Raw genomic sequence first — 19,748 nt, forward strand, 5'->3', positions numbered from 1 at the left:
TTATAAGACAGTACAATTTATTTTCATCAAACAGATCCATAAATGTTTCACAGTTTTCATGTTGTTTTTATTTCCCCAGCTTTGTACAGTGTCGTGAGATTTGTTCTTTAAACAATACAATATCAAACTGACGCTGAAACAGACTCAACAAATGCTGGAACTAAACTACTAGATGTAGAAGTGTACAAAATGAAGGAGTAGATAAGTAAACTTATACTTATACTGGCCAATTTAATTTTTTGTCATGCTAAGCTACATTACTTAAAAAAAATATGGGAAAGAAATGGTCAGCAGTGCTAAAAAATAAATGGTAAACCGACACACAATAAGACATATACTGTACATAGTGACAGCTGAAAGCTACAAAAGACTATAACTAATGAAAAACATGTCAAAGTATTGAAAAGATGTGGGGAAATATTTTACTGTACTTTTGTTGAAGAGAATTTATAGACCAAAAAAGGTCTAATCAGCAAATGCAATACCTGAAAAATAATGTGATTCTACATCGGTATGCAATCCTTACATAGGAGTAAGTCAAACAAAACCAAACAAACCAACAGACAAACAATTAAATAAGTAAATAAATAAATACAGTAATAAATAATGAACAAATAAATAAATAAGGAAATAAAACTTCATGGATTCATGTTTATTCATTGCGTGCATTCTAAGAATACATCCAAAATAAATAGTTCTAAAATGAGGTTGTATACACCTGTAAGAGTCACTATCGTTAATTTATACAAATGGCCAGAGAGTACTGCACTTTTAATAGTCATGTTCCCTTTCAGCTGAAGCCAACACGGATGACCGACTGCTATGAGAACAAATTTACAAATGCAAGTTATATTAATTCAAGTTCACACATAATGGGGAGAGAAAGTGCCTTAAAATACAAAGGTTAGAAGCTCAAAAATACAAGCTGGTACACGATGAGACTCCCATTGCATAGCTGTTAAGTCTGTTAGAGAATGGGCCAACTCCAGACTCTTCAGCAATGTGAGTTACTGACACATACGGTCATTCATCTCTCTCTATATATATGTTCCTCAAACATGGCGTTGAAGGATATTAAGACAAATCAACATCAAAAATCCTGCAGCGAGTAAAACCTGGAATGCCACCAGTTTCAGGAACGGGAGTGTTTCTGTTGCCCTATTTAAAAAATGACATTAGAGAGTAGTAGCATTAGTAGGAGTACTAGGGGTTGTAGTGTTGGATATGACCCCTCTGCTATTTTGACAGTTCGGTGATGTGTTACACACTGTGTCATCAGACATGGTGAGGATCATCAGCGGGGCTGACGGTGAAGCGGGATGATGACACACGCGTGGAGCCTGTGGGGGACCTTGCCTTTGTGGAATGGTCTCTGCTCTTGCTCATCTTGCTTGTGCCTGATGAAAACAAATGAAAAATAAACACTCTGCATACATATGAATACTCTTTTATCGTGAATTACTTTCAGTTTTGCATGGAAGATATTGGCCCCTTGGCCCCAATGCCATTCATTTAGTTTTGTTTTGCCTTGATCATGGAAGATGGTGACAAAAACACACATTTGACATTACTTGAGTCCAAGAAATATTTTAGATGGGGACCGGTCTCTTTGCAGCACATAGAAGAATGACAGGTTTGTGTTTTACTAAATTAAAACATTATGAATGTGTGACTGAATGGTTGACAGCAAAACATGATTTTTTTTCCCAAAACATTTTGCATACACATATCAGATCTCACCATAAATCCCATGAGTGAAACTGTTTCCAAATCACCCTGTAAAATACTGAAATGCTGTAACTGTAACATTTCCCAAGATAAAAATAAAGCCTCTATTATATTCCTCCCAAGCGTAGCTTTGAACTGTTCAAATATGTATTCTGAGTGGGAGGGTTGCAGGCAGTACCTAATTTTAGCCACAAAACAGGGCAAGAGTTCATCATTCCTTTAGAGAAAAATCTAAGGGACAGTAACAACAATGAATATGTGAATTCTGTGTTGAAAAGTAGTGTTTTAATGTGATTTAATAGACATTGATACTTGACAAATACCCGCCCCCCTCAAAATACACACACATACTACAAAAACAGAGCACATTAATACACACACATTCTATACAGTTCTATATTAACGGCCTTAGCTTTCCACAGACTGAGATCCCAGACTGTTTTAACCAGATTGGCAGTTGCATGTATTATTAGAGCACTCACCAAATCCATCAAAATGAGATGATTTTCCCGGTGCACATGGACTTGTGGGAGTGGAACCGAGCTCATTGGTTGGAGTTTCCTGAAAGACATAATATGAAAAAATAGTCATATCAAAGAACATGCTTATAAACGATATAGTATTTGGCTGTAAGCATCGCATTCAATGATCTGAGTTGTGCATGCTGTTAAAATATAAATGTACCTGATCAAAGAGGTAGACTGTGACATCATCAAAAAAGGACACGTTCCTTCCCCTGTCCCTGTTATCACTGTCTACAGGCTCCCGTGGTGACTTCAGTAAACTCCTCAATCCCACTCTTTTATCAACATCGGTCTCTGTGACAACAATCACCCTCCTGGATGTCTCGTCGTCCTGTTCCTCCTCTTCCTCATCGTCGTCGGGATCACCTCCTGCCGGTAGCCCCCTCCTTCTCCCACTTCTGTCTCTGCTCTCCCCCCCTTCCCAAAACCCTACCTTGGGACTGGGAGACAAAGGGAGGGAGAGAGCGAGCGGAGGCAAGGAAAGGGAGAGACGAGCCAGTTTAGCTGGAAGAGAGGATGGTATGATGACGGTGCGAAAGACAGAAAAAAATGTGAGATTTCACTGGAGGTGCCATAATCTTGTAATGCAATAATTAGACATAAATGGCCAACATCAACATTAGTACTGTGGGCAGAGAGGAGACTTAGACGTTTCAGTAGACAGCTTTTTCAAATGTTGAATGGCTTGAATGGCAGCATAATCCTCTGTTGAGAAGGCAGAAGACCCCCACAAGCTCTCCACAATTGCACTGGTTTGGAAAATGTTAACTATGAAGTCATTCCCAACCTCTCCTTAGTCAGATTACTACACAGCAGTCCTACACATTCCTTATTTGTCTGATCCTTAGAGTTGACATCATCATAAATCTCTAGCTGTAACCGTGACGCCAAATATTCCTATTTCAATGGTATCGGGAAAAAAGATTTCAGCTTGCTTTCGCCTCCCTGCATCAAATCCTCTCACAGGTACCTTTCATTGCTTGGTTTGCAGCTGGTGGGGAGGGAGTCATCTCAGGCTGCTCGATCAGAGTCAGAGGCTCCAGCGGGGCCTCAGCAGCCTCCTTCACCAGCAGAGACGCATCAACAGCCTCAGGCTCTTCTCTGCTACGGGGATCAAAACAGGGCTTTTAGATAAGATGGTCTAAATCTGATCATTACATTTAAGATCATGTGGTTCGTGTGTTGCATGTTGATTATCATCCACCCAAATGGTCGTACGGTTGGGACAAATATTCTACTGGCATCTACCCAGGGAACTGCATTTGTCACCTTGTTCTGCTCTCATCTGTCTACACCATCCAAAATACACTGTCCACAGCCAAGGTGGAGTGCAGTATTAATCACTAATCAGTTGCTGTACAACTGTGAGCAGATGATTACTGAAGTGGAGTCATGTGCGCAGTTCCATGCTTCGCCTGAAAACCTGCAACCAGAAGTGGCCCCCTTTGGATTGCAAAAGACTGTACACCCATCAAGTTAAACTACTAAGCAGCTGCTGAATGCTCCTATAAATAGCATATTGTCAGGCTGGAAATCTCTCATATTTTACCACTGGTACACACTGGACCTTATACTATTATGCCACGCAAAATCTGCTGCATGGTTATCACTCAATTATCCATACAATTATGGCTCTGACAGTGAATCTATCATTCTCACCTCTTGGTGTTTTGTATGTTTGCAGTGCTGTCGCCTTCCTCCTCCTCCTCCTGCTCCTTGGCAGCAGTGTCACCCCACGGTCGCAGCACGACACTGTCGCTGACCGTGGGGCCCAAAAGGATATTAGTGTTCACATTCTCACTGAGTGAGTACTGCAACCTCTCTTCACACACCTGAGGAAGACAGGAGAACCAAAACAAAAGGTTCACTATAACCGTTCACATTGTGTGTGCTGTTCAGTTTTGGCAATTCAGCTAAACTGCATCAAAAAAAGAGTACTGTTATTATTTTATATTGTTACTGTTACTGTTACTTTATATTGTACTGTTCAAAAGTAGCATGGTATTTCTCTTGCCTGCATCATGAGACCATTTTTTGTGGGCATTGTTGACAGCGACCTTTGACCCTTAGCACTGTCACCAACATGACTTGGTGAGTGGTTTGATGTGCCCTGGAGAGTCTTCCTGTCAATGTCTGGTGAAAGATGCTTTCCCCAGGAAGACCCAGGGCTATTGTTTTGATTGGAGTCATCATATCTCCCCTGCTGCTCAGAATTGGCCAGTAAAGTGTCTGACAAACAGTCAACCTCCTTTTTCATTTCTAGTCTTCTGGAATCTTCTTCATTGGAGGGCTCCTCTGCTTCTGTACCCTCCTCGCCCTCATTAGTCTCACTTATGCTCTTCAGTCTTTGCTCTGGAGTCTTTTTCAGAGACTCGAGCAGCTCCAGATTACCCAGGAAGAGATCTCCGAGGGAATCCTCATCTCCGGAGATGCGGCAGAGCTGCTCCAGTTTCTCAAAATCCTCCAAGGGCTCCTCCTCCAGATCCTTCCACTCGGATATCAACAATTCGGGGATGGAACTGACGGAGCCGAGGGAAAGCTGTGGAAGGGAGGCCTTCTGGGAAAGGCTGATGTTATTTAAGGCAGCGTCACCGACGCTGTTTGCATCTTTGTGGTTGTGCTCTTCTCCCAGGTCAGATGACTCCAGTCTTTGCACAGGCACTAGTACACTAATGTTTGCTGAGATTCCTTTGCTACTGGTGCTGACGGCTGAAGGTGGTGCTTGGGGTGGGACACTGGGCGGCACCTCGCTTGTTGGAGATTTTGCGAGTTCTTGTTCCTGTCTGGTATCAAGGCCTGCACAGGTGCTGTCCATGCCAAGATCATTGTCAGAGCTCACCTTGATCTCTATATGGTGCACAACATTGGGAAAATTTGTGGGGCTTTGGCACTTGTCATGTTGTGAAAGAGGTGGGGGTACAGAATTGATGATATCCTCAGACACCAAATCAGACAATAAACATTGTGTATTATTACTGTGCATCTTGCAAGGATCTGCAGTGTTCGTGAGGTTGGGACATGAAGGAGAATCAGACCTGCTTTCTTCCCTGGCATCTTCAAAGATCCCATCCCCTGTCTTCTTTTTTTTAGTTGGTTGACAAGCATGGTCTTCTGCATCCTGTATGCAAGCGCTATGATTCTGAATCTCAATCAGTGATGCACTCTTAAGATCAGAGTCAGGAATGTGGCATCTGTTTGCCTCTGCTTCAAACCCTGCAGCACCAAAATTAGTCTCACTGGAGTATGGCGTAAGAGAGCACAGCTCTTCACTCCCGTCTCCAGTGTCTGCTACATAATTTTCCTTCTGTTTGTTAAAATTTTGATTCTCCTCCGCTTCACCATCTCCCAGAATCCTGCTGAATCCTGGGTACTCCTCGACCAAAGTACCGCTGTCCTCAACAGGCATTGCATGTCTAACCCTGGCTGAGCTGGGAGGTTCCAGCTCTGGGTTCTCTATATTTTCAACCTCTATTTCCACAGCTTCTCCAGTGCAATCCATATCACTACCCTGGTCCAGGGTTTCAATGTTTTCATCTTGCTGTACGGCTGCTTCCTGGGGGAAGGTGTGCAGACCTGCAGAGACTGTAAAATCACGACTGCTTACCGTCTGCACTGAAAATGAACTCTCCAGTTCAGCGTGGTCAGTCTTCCCTTGTCTTTCGTCATTAAAATCCCCCTCGCATTTCTGGCGTGCAATAGGGTGGGGCTCACTCTCTGCCAACTCATCGTTGGCTTCTGCCAACTCATCGTTGGCTTCTGCGTCCCAGAATTCTCGTCCCATGTCCAGCCCGTTCTTCTCTCCCCAGGCCTTTTTGCAAAAGCTCGGGTAAAACTCAGAACCGAGCTCCGCCTCGGGCCTCCGAGTCTCTGCCGAAGCCCACTGGTCGTTTTCCGCTGGCCAGAGGTGCAAGTCCTCCTGCTGGAAGCGGTGACAGTCTAGTTCCCCTTTAACAGATTCTCCTGTCCCCTCATCCTCCTCAAGGGTGTTCCAGAGTTCTTCCGCCTTGAGCTCCAGCCCTTTAGACTCTCCATTGCTGTTAACCTCAAATGTCCCCGGGCCGGAGGACTCGCTCGGAGCGACTGGAACTTCTCCCTCACCTTGAGACGCCTCTTTCATTGAAAAGCACAGCTCTCCAGCAGCCAACTGCCTTTCACTCTCTGACTTCGCCAAGGCTTTTACTTCGTCTATGACACCCAAATAACTCAGATTCCTCAGACCAAGCTCATTAGCGTCGTCATTCTGCATTTTAAATGTATCAATGTCCTCTTCTGCTGGTACGTTAACACTTCCCTCAGAGAAGAGGGAACTGCAGGCGTGTTCCTCCAAATCACTCATGTGATCCTCAAAATTCAGTTGAGTATTGCTGCCGGAGTCATTTGAGTGAATATTGTAAAACCTTGACAGTCTAGATTCACTGCTGTCAGGATTCGTGCTGGTTGGTCTCAGTAACCCTTCTTGGTCCGATCCACTATCTGATTCCTTCAGTGCTGAACATGAAGTCACCTCATACACATCTGACTGAATTTCGCTGTCTTCTTTATCTAACAACGGTTGTAATTGAGTGTCACTTTGAGGCTCAAATTGAGGGACTGTTTTTGACATCACTGATAACGGGTTGGTTTCAGACTGGTCACAGTATGTATTGTCTTTTGACTGAATTTGGGATATCTCTGCTTCGTCCATTTGTGAAAATGCTTCATAACTTAGCTGGCTGTTGCAACTGTATGGAAACCCTGTGAAAGGTTCGTCATCCAAAGTGGAGAACAATTTAGCAATAAACTCAACATTACTTTTGTTCTGAGGATCTTTAGATAACTGTCCATCATTGCTTGGTTCCTGTACCTCATGTTTTCCTTCTGTTAAGACTTTGAGTCCACAATCATTATGCTGAGAGTTAATTAGATCTTTCTCTGTGAAATTCTCCTTGTTAAACTCCATTTTTTCAGACCATCTGTTGTGTTTTTCCTCATCAATCTTGTTCTTTTCCTCCACCATGATGACGACGACAGCCTCATCCTGCATTTTGTTACCATTTCCCTTCTCATCCTCTAGCTCCATCTTTTCCTCGATCCCCATCAGCACTCCCCTCAAGTCTCCTACTCGACCGCTGGTTGGACGGCTCAAGCCCAACCCGTCTCCTACTCGTCTGGCTAATCCCTCTCCTGATTCCCAGTCGCTATCTGAGAAGTAAGCGGAGTCCCTGTGGGGGGTCTCCGTTCCCAGAGCTCGCCACCCACTGCCCGCCCCCCCGCCCACCAATAGGTCTCCAGACGCTAGACAGTCTGTGGAGCTGGAGGCGGAGGTTAGGGTTGAGAAGGCTGAGTCTGTTGGGGTCTGCTGGGTGGATGTCAGTGGGGAGAAACTGGAGTCTGTTGGGGTCTGCTGGGTGAAGTTTAGGGGAGAGAGCGTGGAGTCTGTAGGTGTCTGCTGGCTGGCTGTGGTCTGGTGTGTAGAGGTTAGTGGCAAGAAACAAGAATCTGCAGGTGTCTGTTGACTGTACGGCTTCTGACCCAAAGCTTCTGCCAAAGACAGCTGGTTAGGTATAGGTGGCACTGAATTACTAGTGTGTGAATCATCACTTTCCATGTGGTGTGATGCTGTACTTAAGTTCTTTGCAGAATTTACTGGGGACAGTTTGGCTGTAGTATTTGATGAGACACAGGTAGGTGACCTGAGGTGAGCTGATATGTTTTGTTGTTGACCAACCCCAGTACACATTTCTGCATCACAGCCCTCCCCAGTAGCCATACTTGTATTATCTGACAGATCAAAATATGTGGTCTCATTTACACTTTGCTTTGAATGTTCAACAGTGCTTTCAGTGCTGGCTGCTTTGTCCATTACTGTGGTTGTGTCAAGATTTTCTGCATTATTGCTTTCTTTGTTTTCCCCTATTGCATCAAATCCTTTTCCTCTAGTGCTGTGGCCTGTCAGAACAGTCTCTGGCGGAGGGCATCCAGGAGTAAACACATCATCAATATCTCTTACAGCTTCTTCAGTACTCTCGTGAGACAAGGGCTGAGACTGAGTTTCGTTCTCTTCTATAGCAACTGTTTTCATTTCACTTTGTATGTGTAAACCTGAATCATGTACATATGTTTTCTCTTGACCCTCCTCTGGCGGCAGTACCTCACTGTCCTGTGTCTCGTTGGTCTCTGTGAAATCTTTCGGTGAAAATGAATCTTCTTTTGTACCAGGCAGCAGTTGGCCAGGAAAAAGACCACTTCTCGACAAGACCCCAGATAAGTCCAAGCTGCTGGGTGTGATGGTGGTTTCATGGTTTGATGGTGAATGTGAACTGGCTTCATCGTTGTCAACTGCTCCTTCATTCTGTGAGTCAGCGGGCCAGGAAGTACCGGGGCTGGTGCTTTTTCGGTCCAGTTTGGCAGCATATTTTTCAGAACCTATTTGCAGTATTGGAATTTCTGGACGCACGGCAACTTTAATTTCGCTCCTTTTTGCGCGCTTGGTAACTTGAGCATAAATGGCCTCCTTCAAATCAGTCGGCGGATTGCTTGTCCCAGTGCTAGGCCTCTCGGACTGGAATGTTATGGTCTGACCGGCATCTGGGTCGATGCATATGGACTCATACTCAGGAGATGTGGGCGGCGTAGAGGCCAAAGCTTCTTCTTGCTTGCGTTGTCTAGTTATGATCTCTGTAAGAAACGTCTCAGCAGACTGGATCTCTTTCAAGAATTCCTCTCTGGTCATTTCTCCTTTCCTTATGGGCTCGTTCTCGGTCCTCTCATACATCTCTGATAGCAGAGACCGCGATCTCCTCATTCCTCTCGAGAAAGCCTCCTCAGCCTCAGCGTAACTTGGCAGACCAGGGGGGCAGATATTGGCATGAAACCTCTCAGAACTGGAGTCCTCATCTAGGTCTTCACTGTCCCTCCTCTCCGTGTTGATTTCAGTGAGGAACAAGTCCTTTTTGACGGATCCTTTCCTGTTGTCTGTGCATGTCAGAATGTCTCTGTCCCAAGTTCTTGCGGCAGAACCGAGCTCTGTCACAAGGGACTGGGAGCGGCGCATTCCCCTCAAGGGAAAGTGAATGTTCCCAAGTGTCTCTCTCTCCGTCTCCATCTGCTCTTTTCTCATCTGGCTGCCAGGGCTCCACGTCGTCTCGTCTGTTTTGGAGTCGGTGGACTCGTTACCGCTGGAGATCTCTGTCAGGAACAGATGCAAGGGGGACTTCCTGGCCGCCTCTGCTCGCTCCTTTATCTCCTCATCCTCTCTCCAAATGGCAGGCAGGATGGTGGCGAGGCGGGACTGTGTGCGCTTCATTCCCCGGTTCAGCAGCTCGGCAGTGTCGGGGTCCCGTTCCTCCATTAGGCTGGTGTGCTGGATTGTGGTTCCTTCACGGAGTCGAGTCGGGGACTCAAATGGCGAATCATCATCATCCTCATCTTCCGAGAAGGTCGGGCTGGAGGAGGAATGTCTTTCTATCGTAGGAATCATGGACTGAGAGCGCGTCATTTTTGAACGAGGAGAGTCTCTGTGGACAGGGGATTCTATGTCTCTCGACTGGGCGTCTGAAACTCCCCTTGAATTGTACAATGACTGGGAACGTGTCAATCCTTTGTCAAGGGGCCTCTTTTCGAGATAGTCGTTGGACAGGGGGTCTCTTCGTAAGTGCAATGAACTATAGCGACTGGTGTAAAGTTCTCCAGGGTAGTAAGGAGCACGATGGGTTCTATAATGGGGAGGGAGGGGTGGGGGGCAGTTTTGGGGCGGCGGGTAGATGGGATGGCACCCAGAGGACTGTGGTATGGAGGGGGACAGGGAGGGCGAGGGTGGCATAGTCTGGCGATGACGGTGCAGTCCTAAATGGTCAAAAGTAGCCTTTGGCACTGAGCAGCTTCCTCCCTGTCCCTTGCCAAGGGGGTAGGAGCCAGGGTAGTGACCCAGTCCGATTTGTCGGTGGTACCCAATAGGCGGCACTGGCAGGGGGCGCGAGTGGATGAGATTACCCGAGCTGGGTGGCACGGTTCGGGGCTTTGGGGGAAGAATGGGTGCTTGAGAACCGTGGAGCTGCTTTGGTTTCCCCTCCCTCTCGTTTGCCCTTTCCCCAATGTCTACCACCGTGAAATCCGTGACTCTGTTGCTGCCCCCCTTGCTGAACTCCACCACGCCTGTGTTCGTGACCAGCACCTGAACCTCGCTAGACCTCACGGTGTGCACCACCTGGACCGAGCCATGTCCTATCTCTTCCTGTACGAGCATTCCACTCTGAATCTCCTCAAGCTCCAGGTCCCCTGAAGATGGGGACTCTGTCCTGTGAGAGTGAGCTCTGCCTTTAAGAGTGGGGGATTTGTCCTGGGGGGTGTGCTCCTCCAGTCTGATGTAATATTCACTTGCGAGGGAAGGGCTACGAGCACTGATCACCGGGACAACAGTAGGCGTGTCCAAGGACTGCCTGTGCGTTGAATTAGGAGTTGGGATTGGCTGAGGTGGCGGGAGAGGTTTGTAACCCCTCCTCCCATTGGCTTTCTCCCAGAAGTACTCAAAGTTTAACCCTTTGCTGGTCTCCGTCACGGTCAGGATGTCGTCAAGCTCAGAGGAGGAGGGAGTGATGCTGTTTCCCACCGGGTCAAGCAGAGGAAATGAGCCACAACTACTCTGGTAGCCATTATTTTCCCTTGCGTACTCCCTCTCCCTCAGTCTCTCCCCCGCCGCTGTCTGGAAGGCTGGTGGACGGAGTGAATCCCACCGCCTCTCAAATGAATCCTCGCTCTCCCCTCTTCTCCCTCTCCCATCTTCTTCTTCGTACTCTTCCTCATCTTCGTCGTCTCCCATGCTTCTGCGGCTCATTCCGCGTTCCGCAGCAAGCAGAGAGGAGAGAAGGAGGAAGACTTCGGCGATCGAGGGCCGCTGAGACGCCGACAGCCAGCAAGACTGCATGACCTCATACCTGAACAAACACAAAGCAGCAGGACTAACAGGTGAGTGATGAGAAAAAATTATGTAGAAGACAATGACGGTGCTTTAACAAGATCATGAACGACTATCAAACATGTGTCAGGTGTCACAGGTTTTTACATTTGATACACAATATTTATTTTAATATATACATTTTATAAATATGTATTCTTAATTTATTAAAGTATTTATGACATACTGTATGTATTATTAGCATATTGGATGACATGTATGTATTGTGTATTCATTACACTGCATGCATTCATTACACACAGCTGAACTGACCAATAGTCTGCATGGGACAGTTTGAGGCGTGGCTGAGCCAGCGTGATCTGCCTCTCCCTGACGACGAAGGTGAGCACTTCCTCATCGCTCAGGTGCCTGTGGGGCTGGGAGCCAAACTCAAACAGCTCCCAGATCACCACACCTAAAGACCTGCAGGGTGGATCATGGCAGAGATGATGTTCATGAGCAACAAGGACCAGTGATTCAGCAAAATACTACCAACACTACCAATACTACCAATACTACCAACCAAAAGAGCAGCAAAGTACTAAAACCAACAATACTTCAGAACACACAAGTGCTTAGTTATCATTCTCATTATTTTTTATATATATACGTTAGTGCTGTCAGTTTAACGCGTTATTAACGGCGTTAACGCAAACCCATTTTAACGCCGTTAATTTTTTTATCGCGAGATTAACGCGATTTTTTTTTTTGTATTTTTTTTAATTTTTTTTTTAGATTAACATTCTTTTTGGCCTCGCAAACTGTGTAGTAGGCTAACGTTACGGTTTGAGTGAATGGTGAGCGCGATACGGCGAAATGGATGATAAAAAGCTTCTGAATGGAAAGTTTACTTTTAAAAGTTGTGTTGTGCAAAAGAAGCGAGCTTCACTGTTGTCTGAAAATGTCAACAGGCAGCTGGCTGAAAGCAAAGAAGTAGTAGGCTTACCTTTTATTGGTAACCTAACTGTTACGGTTCATTGTTTCTGAAATAAGAGGCCTGACTGCTATGTTCCCAGCAAACTTGAAAAAAAGAAAATATTAAGCCATGGTTTAACTGCACTATAGGCTGAGTCCTTGTTTACCTGAAATGTGCACTTTATCATTTGATTTTGTACCGCCCTGTTTGGCAATGTTGGTTTTCAATAAAATAAAACATTTGCTTAAAGCAAGCCAATCCACTTTTCCATGTTGATAAGGGCATTAAAATAAAAATAAAATGATAGAAAAAAATAAATAAACGAAGGGACATTTAAAATCGATACAAATTTGCGATTAATCGCGATTCATTTTGAGTTAACTATGACATAAATGCGATTAATCGCGATTAAATATTTTAATCGTTTGACAGCAATAATATACGTATATAGTGCACATAAAGGAATACAAAATATATAATGTAGATACATAATGTAGATACAGTATATATATATACATAGTATAATATAGACAAAGTTGGACAAACACCAACAAGTTCACACTAATATTAAGCGTAAATGTACTGTTTCCCTACCAGACATTGCTGGTCTTGGTCTGGTCAGTGACAATTAGACTTCCACGATACTCTTCCAGCAGTTCGGGGGCAATCCAACGAAGAGGAATCCACAGTTTATCTGGTGTTAAGTAATAGTCCTCCTAAAAGATGTACAGATTCAGATACAGAGGGATGTAAATAACATGACACTCGTGGGAAATACTGTATTTGCCCATGATTACATTCATGCTTCAATAACACATGATTTATGCTGTCAATGAATGAAGTAATTCATTATTAGACTGATATGTCTTTTTGTAAATACCCTTGCAAAGACATACTACATTTCTGGACCCATAACGAAATAGACATGTGCGTGTAATGTGTATATGGCATAGATGTGTATGGCACATGTAGGATACCTTGTAGTGGTTGTGTGACAGACCATAGTCTCCTATCCTAACAGTCAGGTCAGATGTGATGAGGCAGTTTCTCAGAGCCATGTCACTGTTTAGAGAAATAAATTGAAGAAAGAAAAGAAAGACAGAAAGAAAGAAAGAAAGAAAGAGAGAAAGAAAGAAAGAAAGAGCGACAAACATCAAATCCGGCCTTTTTTGGGATACTTCAGCTTTGTCTATATTGCGTATAGTGATAGATCTGCGTATATTGTGACAGCTATCACTCTGGGGTTCTCCTTAGTCGTTTGCTAAATTAAAATTAAGATTTGATCAGAGCCCAACTGTATTAGCCAATCGGCAACCTTCATAGATATTGGAATCACGTCCTTCTGAGTATTTTGAATGTAGCAAATTCTGGATTTTGACTAAGGAATTTTGTAGAAGATGGTTCTTCATGCAATATCTGAAGCCAGAGACTGCATTTTCAAGGCTGCAAGGCCACATTTGAGATGCAGCAAGAAATCAAATGTAATATCTAATTCAAGATTCAATATTACTTTATCTGTCCCTAGGGAAATTTGTCTTTGGCATAAAGATACATACAATTATAGTGCCATAACAGGCATAAAGTGCTTAGGATAAACAAGTGCAGACATAGGTGCATTCAAGTACATGCAACACAGGCCCTCATCTCACACCCCCTTATGTCCTGAGTTTAGGAGATCCACTGAGAGAGGGATGATGGAGCTTTTATACCTATTCAGGTGTCTCTTCCTGTGTTTAATTGGAACCCTGTAGCGTGATGGAAGCGGTTCGTATTCTGAATACAGGACACGGGAGAGGTCAGCGATGATTCTCTTAGCCTGTGTGACTATAGTCTTCTCATAGAGCCTCGGTTCCCAAACTGGGGTACGTGTACCCCCAGGGGTACGCAAAGTGGCTCAGGGGGTACGCGGGGAGAACATTTCCGCGATAACGGAAAACGGACGGAATTCGCGGAATGTACCCTTTGAAACAGAATTGCAACTTTCAGAAGGAAACATCATTTTGTGCATCAAAATCGCCCAAATTCCCCTGTATTTTGCCCTGCAAGGCTGTATTTCTTTCTAATAAACACAACAACGATCGCAACGATGAACAAGCATTAATTAAAAAACAAAACCACTGAAAAAATGTCACGTCTGTGCTGAACTCCGCTCCGGCCACGCCCCCCTGTTCAACGGTTGACACACACACCTCCGCTACAGCCTGTAAAATGTATTCGCTCATCTTTCCAATCCCTGCAAATAATGTTTTTTTTAAGTCTTCTGTTCTGTTGATGGCTGGCAAAAAACAACCTTAGAAGGTTTGGGTCACTTGTGGCACATATTATTCACTCATTTTAAGCCATCAATCTATCTCAGGGTGAACAAAATGCGCCGAAACAGAATAAAACGGAACGTAGCTGGAGATTGAATGTCTGAAGGGGTACGGGACTGTAAAAAGTTTGGGAACCACTGTATAGAGCCTCGCTCATTCACCCCCATCATTTTAATTGCTGTGTGGACCAGTCTGTTTATTTATGATTTTAAACTAACTGATATGTTACCAAACCAAGCTGATATGCCGTAACGCACAATCATCAATTGTTACACCGACAAATTCTAAACAGAAATCATGCCAATCAAACCTAGTGTAGAAGTTGTTCCTAGTTGTAGAAATGATGTGTCATAGTATTGTCCTCCGTTGTGTGCAGTTATTTCCTGGTGAGAGTCATATGTGTATTGGATTTCATAGTGGTCCACAGTTTCTTCGTATTATTTGCACAGAAGTCCCTCCTTTTATTGTCTTTTTCGTGTTCTGGTTCAGCTCCTGCTGGGCTGATCTTAATTTCACTTGGTCTTTATTCCTGAAGGCAAGCCTCTTGCATTGGATACAATCCTTGACATCCTTTGTAATATAGGACTTGTTGCTGGGATACCGTTTTATTGTCTTTTGGTGCATTACAGCATCCACACAGAAGTTAATGAGCTGTGATGACTCCTATGGATCAGACAAGATGTCTTTGTCTAGTCTGTGAACAGGTAACACCCTTCAGAGTTTCAATACTGTCGTTGGACCAGACTTTAACAGCTTTAACAATACTGTCATTGGACCAGACTTTAACAGCTTTAACAAGCGGCCTTGCTCCTCCTAAGGTGGATGGGAATGAGCTGAACGGTGTTGTTTGGCTCTGGCTGTATAAGCGTTCTGGATATTTCCATAGCATTTATCAACATGTTTCTAGTGTCATTTAAGATGCTATTCAAACCAAGGTAAAGACTGAAATCCTCGAGAATGAACATGGGAGTAACTGGTGGCCACAGTTCTCCCTGTTTTTCGTTAGGGGCGCATAAAAAGCACAAATCACAATGTTACCAAACTCCCTCAGAAGGAAGAACGGCCTGAGACTCAAGCATAATAGCTCAATCTGTAATGATTACAGATAGTCTCTAGTGTGGTGTATTACACACACACACACACACACACACACACACACACACACACACACCCCGCGTCTTACCCGACTCAATACTCCTATCAGAATGTGCCAAAGAAAAGCAATCCAACTCAACAAGTGAGCTAGAAATATCCGGATGCAGCCAAATTTCTGTAAAAAAAACCTAATACATGACTGGTGGTACTCGTAACAGGTTCTGGTGTAAAGTCTGAGTTAGGCCATCCATTTCCTTAGGCAGCTCATGTTGCACAGGACCACTGATGGAAAGGGTGGCCTGTTCCCTCATCTCTGAGCCTCTGTCCGACTCCCCCTTGTCTGCCCCGCAGCCATTGTCCCCGCAGCCTTTCCCTGTTCTCAGACTGGTTGTCTCGCCATTAGAACCTCCATGTTTTTTGTAGTTTATCTTGCCTCGTTGAAGGTTTGCAGTGATAGGAGTGTTTCCTTGTCATAAACTCGCGTTTCCTGATTGTTTCCGTGGAATGTTGTTGTTTCTCAGTGTCCTACTGCACAAAGCAGCAAAACAGTCCTGTCCAGGGAAATCTCCCCAAGCTCGCTATTTCAGAGTGTTACATAACATTAACACAAACAGAACAAAACATAAACGGGGACATATCAAACGCTCAAACATGTTTAATAATTATGCCGCAGCGTAGTTGTTTGGGTCGCCAACAGAGCAGCGTCACCAGAAGTTAGGCTGCTGTGGGTACAGCTGAAGCTCTAGAAGTCAAAGGTCAAATTTAATCTTGCCATTGTAAGTAACTGTTGCACCTAGAACTAGGCACCATTAAACAGTCTGTGCGTCTCATACCTGTGGATGTAGTTGTTCTCATGAAGATGGAGAAGGCCAGAGGTGATCTCAAAAGCCATTCGCTGCAGGGTCAACAGGTCACGGTTCAAAAGGTCAGGGGTCATGCCATCTGACTTCCTCTGAGCCCTCAGATACCTCTTCAGGTCACCCTGGACACCATTTGCAGGGATAAGTGAGCCATGAATCACTGAATCAATCAATGGATTAAGAAGATGATGCTACATCAGATGAAGGCCTATGTCACATAAGACATAGCCGATACAGCTGCATTGGTAAGCCTTAGCAGCACATGATTATTATGTATAATTTGAAGTTCATAAATAAAATGTGGTACATATGAAATATTATATTAGTATGCATGCGTTAAATATGGTGCAATAACAGACATCTTGAGGAGGGGCTATGTTATGAAGTGTTAGCTGGGTTAACTGCAGACACTGTTGTATGAGTTAGTTTACACACACACACACACACACACACACACACACACACACACACACACACACACACACTGAGCCTGACAGAAACGAATGACATCTATCAGTTGTATGAGTTTGTCTTTATTTGTGTTATAAAGTCTCACCAGCTGGCAGAACTCCATGACCAGGAGAAAGGGGGTGGTCTCACTGCACTGGCCTAAACACTGCAGTACATTTGGATGCTGAAGGCTCCTGGAATACAGAAACAGAAATAGAACAAACCGGGAGAATTAGACCACCCAGATACAAGGTAACCACACACACACACACACACACACTGAGACTGACAGAAACGGATGACATCTATCAGCCCCAAAAATATTCCTAAGTCACATTAACCAGGCAAACAGAAGGATATAAAGGTGCAGACAGTGAGAGGTGCGTCATAGGGGACTGTGGGATAGAGGAAGGTCAGAGAAGACGAGAGACAGGCTGAAACAGAGAGAGGAGCGTTGACAACGGCTCAAACACCCTCTTACTCATACAGACACACACGCGCCTCAAACACCCTCTTACTCATACAGACACACACGCGCCTCAAACACCCTATTACTCATACAGACACACACGCGCCTCAAACACCCTCTTACTCACACACAAACACACACACACACACACACACACATACACACACACATACACACACACCCTCCTACACACAGACACACATACACACACACACACGTCTCAAACACCCTTTTCCTCACACACAAATACACACACACACACACAAAGGCGAGAGACAGGCTGAAACAGAGAGAGCCTTAAGAGGAGCGTGGACAATGTCAGGGAGAGGAGGGGTTAGGGACAGCGAGCCGGACGTAATTAAACTCGAACTTGAATGGAATTAATAGGTCATGTGAGAACACAGAAACCCAGTTGAAAATCTGTCCTGATAAGATCGTCTCGTTTGGCTTATGCAGCTGGCTGTTATCGAGCTCATTTACGATACGCACACATCATAAAAGCCAAGCTCATCAACATAAAACAATGTGTGATTAAAATGCTGTCACATCATCGTTTTAATTGTCCCTCTGCAGAATATTAGTTGATTATCATATGCCAGTATCCCTAAAAATACCTCAGTGGATATATATCCTGAAGTCTAATATCCTATTCCATCATTAATGGATGACAGAGAACAACTAAGTTACTAAGTAAGGTCATTTTCGACTGACTTTGACTGAGTCGATGGTCAACGTGAACAGCCGGTCACAGTCAAGCCGGACAGATTCTCCTTCCCGTTGTAGTTTGCAACTGACATGACAAATGGGTGATCTCAAGGAATAGTGTTCATTAGTTATTAGCGTTATTGTACAGTTGAATTTCCCCTTTCCTTTCATTGAAAAGAACATGATAACTGATTTAATTAATTATAATGTTCATTCAATAAATCATTGTTGGGATACTTCCAACAGGTCAGCGTTGCAGGTCACATAAATTCAGTGTTGAGGGTTTTCTGCACATTTTAATCATCACCCTACACTATAGCATAAAATAAAATAAAAGAGTAATAAAAGGCTTTCAGCGCCAATCTTGCATCACATGAGATCCACGTATTTCTTTAATATTAAAACTGTTCACGCATTCTAGAGTCAGAAAATACATGTCATGTTTGTCATCAGCAATTCAAGCCAATGAGGGTGAGGTTCTGGTGTCACAAAGGCGTGTTCTAGCTCATGCAGCGGATGGAGAGCAACTACAGCGCCTTGCTCCTTCAAGGTTTGAGTGTCATGTGACATGTCTCAGACGCCACCTTGCTCCTTCAAGGTTTTTGTTTCATGTGACATGGTGACATTTGTCAGATCCAGGAAAAGTCTGACAAAATTTGTAACCAGCATGCATTGTGTTAAGTCCAGCATGCATCGTGTTAAGTCAGCGATGCGCAGCGCTGTTTTAAGTCAACCGCACCTATTGACGGTGCCACATGTCACACATGATGAAACAAAATGGCATCCACGTGACGTGTGGACGTGATGCGTTTTCTCTAACCTGTAGGGTTCTGATTCAGCCAGGAACTTCCTCTGCTCCAAGGGGCTGGCACTGACACGCAGCTCCTTTACCACAGCCTGGGCCGAGCCGCGGTCTCCCAGCAACTCAGCTAGGATCACCTGTGGGCAGGAGCAGAAGAGGAGTCGTGAGTAGAGAGAGAGGAGGGCGGGTGGGGCGGAAGAGAAGAAAAATTGACTAGAGGTGAGAAAGTGAATAAAATAATATAGTGACCGAGACAGAATATGAGTGAGAGAGAGAGAGAGAGAAAGAGAGAGAGAGAATCTGAAAACACATAGATAAAATGATAGTGTGCAAGTTTTTAAATACTGAAAAAGAAAACTGGGTCCAGTGGGGAACCGCTGTGTGTGTTTGTGAGTTTGATGGCGGATTGTGGTGTTAGCAACTACATGGACCTCAAGAGATGAGAGAGTCCATATCCAGGTCACTCTACCATGGACGAGTTACAGAGGGAGAGGGGGAGGGGGAGGGGGAAAACTAGGAACCTCGTCCTGGTGCAGAAAGTGTGACCAAAAAATAGATTAAACGTTGCTGTTTGATGGAGCCGGAAGACGGAAATTGGGGAGAAGATAAATGGGATAGTTGAGTGAGAGAGGCACACAGTTAGCTACTACAGCATGAATATTAAAACATCGCGGATGGAGATGGTTTCATACAATTAAAAGAAAATGCATTGCAGTAAAATGAATGCATCCAATGCATGCACTGTTAATGCATGAATAGTTTTTCATAAACAGTAAGCTGTAGCCAGGCATCAAAGAGGACTTGTACCTTTCCAAACCAGCCATTTCCAATCTCTTGGAGATAATTGAGTGCGTGTCTTCGGAGACATTGGGATTTCAAGTCTGTGAAAAGATAAAAGCATTAATGAGAGAGAAAGACAACATTATTTTTGAACATTGAATGTATTGAGTTCAGC

At 44.4% G+C, this 19,748-nt stretch overlaps 1 protein-coding gene across 2 annotated transcripts in view; it reads right to left on the minus strand.

Moving 5' to 3' along the window:
* Positions 1–19,748, minus strand: part of lmtk3 (lemur tyrosine kinase 3) — a 24,461-nt gene continuing 4,713 nt past the window's right edge. The window contains exons 4-16 of one of the 2 annotated variants that reach the window (XM_031575630.2): positions 19,601–19,674; positions 18,812–18,930; positions 16,924–17,011; positions 16,341–16,489; positions 13,078–13,162; positions 12,695–12,816; positions 11,458–11,607; positions 4,267–11,164; positions 3,912–4,084; positions 3,223–3,356; positions 2,413–2,756; positions 2,211–2,289; positions 1–1,397 (exon numbers count right to left, since the gene is read on the minus strand). In XM_031575630.2, the coding sequence (XP_031431490.1) occupies positions 1,276–1,397; positions 2,211–2,289; positions 2,413–2,756; positions 3,223–3,356; positions 3,912–4,084; positions 4,267–11,164; positions 11,458–11,607; positions 12,695–12,816; positions 13,078–13,162; positions 16,341–16,489; positions 16,924–17,011; positions 18,812–18,930; positions 19,601–19,674 (8,537 nt within the window). In that variant the 3' untranslated portion in view covers positions 1–1,275. Of the gene's footprint in view, positions 1,398–2,210; positions 2,290–2,412; positions 2,757–3,222; positions 3,357–3,911; positions 4,085–4,266; positions 11,165–11,457; positions 11,608–12,694; positions 12,817–13,077; positions 13,163–16,340; positions 16,490–16,923; positions 17,012–18,811; positions 18,931–19,600; positions 19,675–19,748 lie in introns of those variants that run through there. The other variant, XM_031575633.2, reaches the window with a different exon arrangement.

The sequence above is a fragment of the Clupea harengus genome, chromosome 11, assembly GCF_900700415.2.
Source record: "Clupea harengus chromosome 11, Ch_v2.0.2, whole genome shotgun sequence".
In the NCBI taxonomy this organism is placed as follows: Eukaryota; Metazoa; Chordata; class Actinopteri; order Clupeiformes; family Clupeidae; genus Clupea; species Clupea harengus.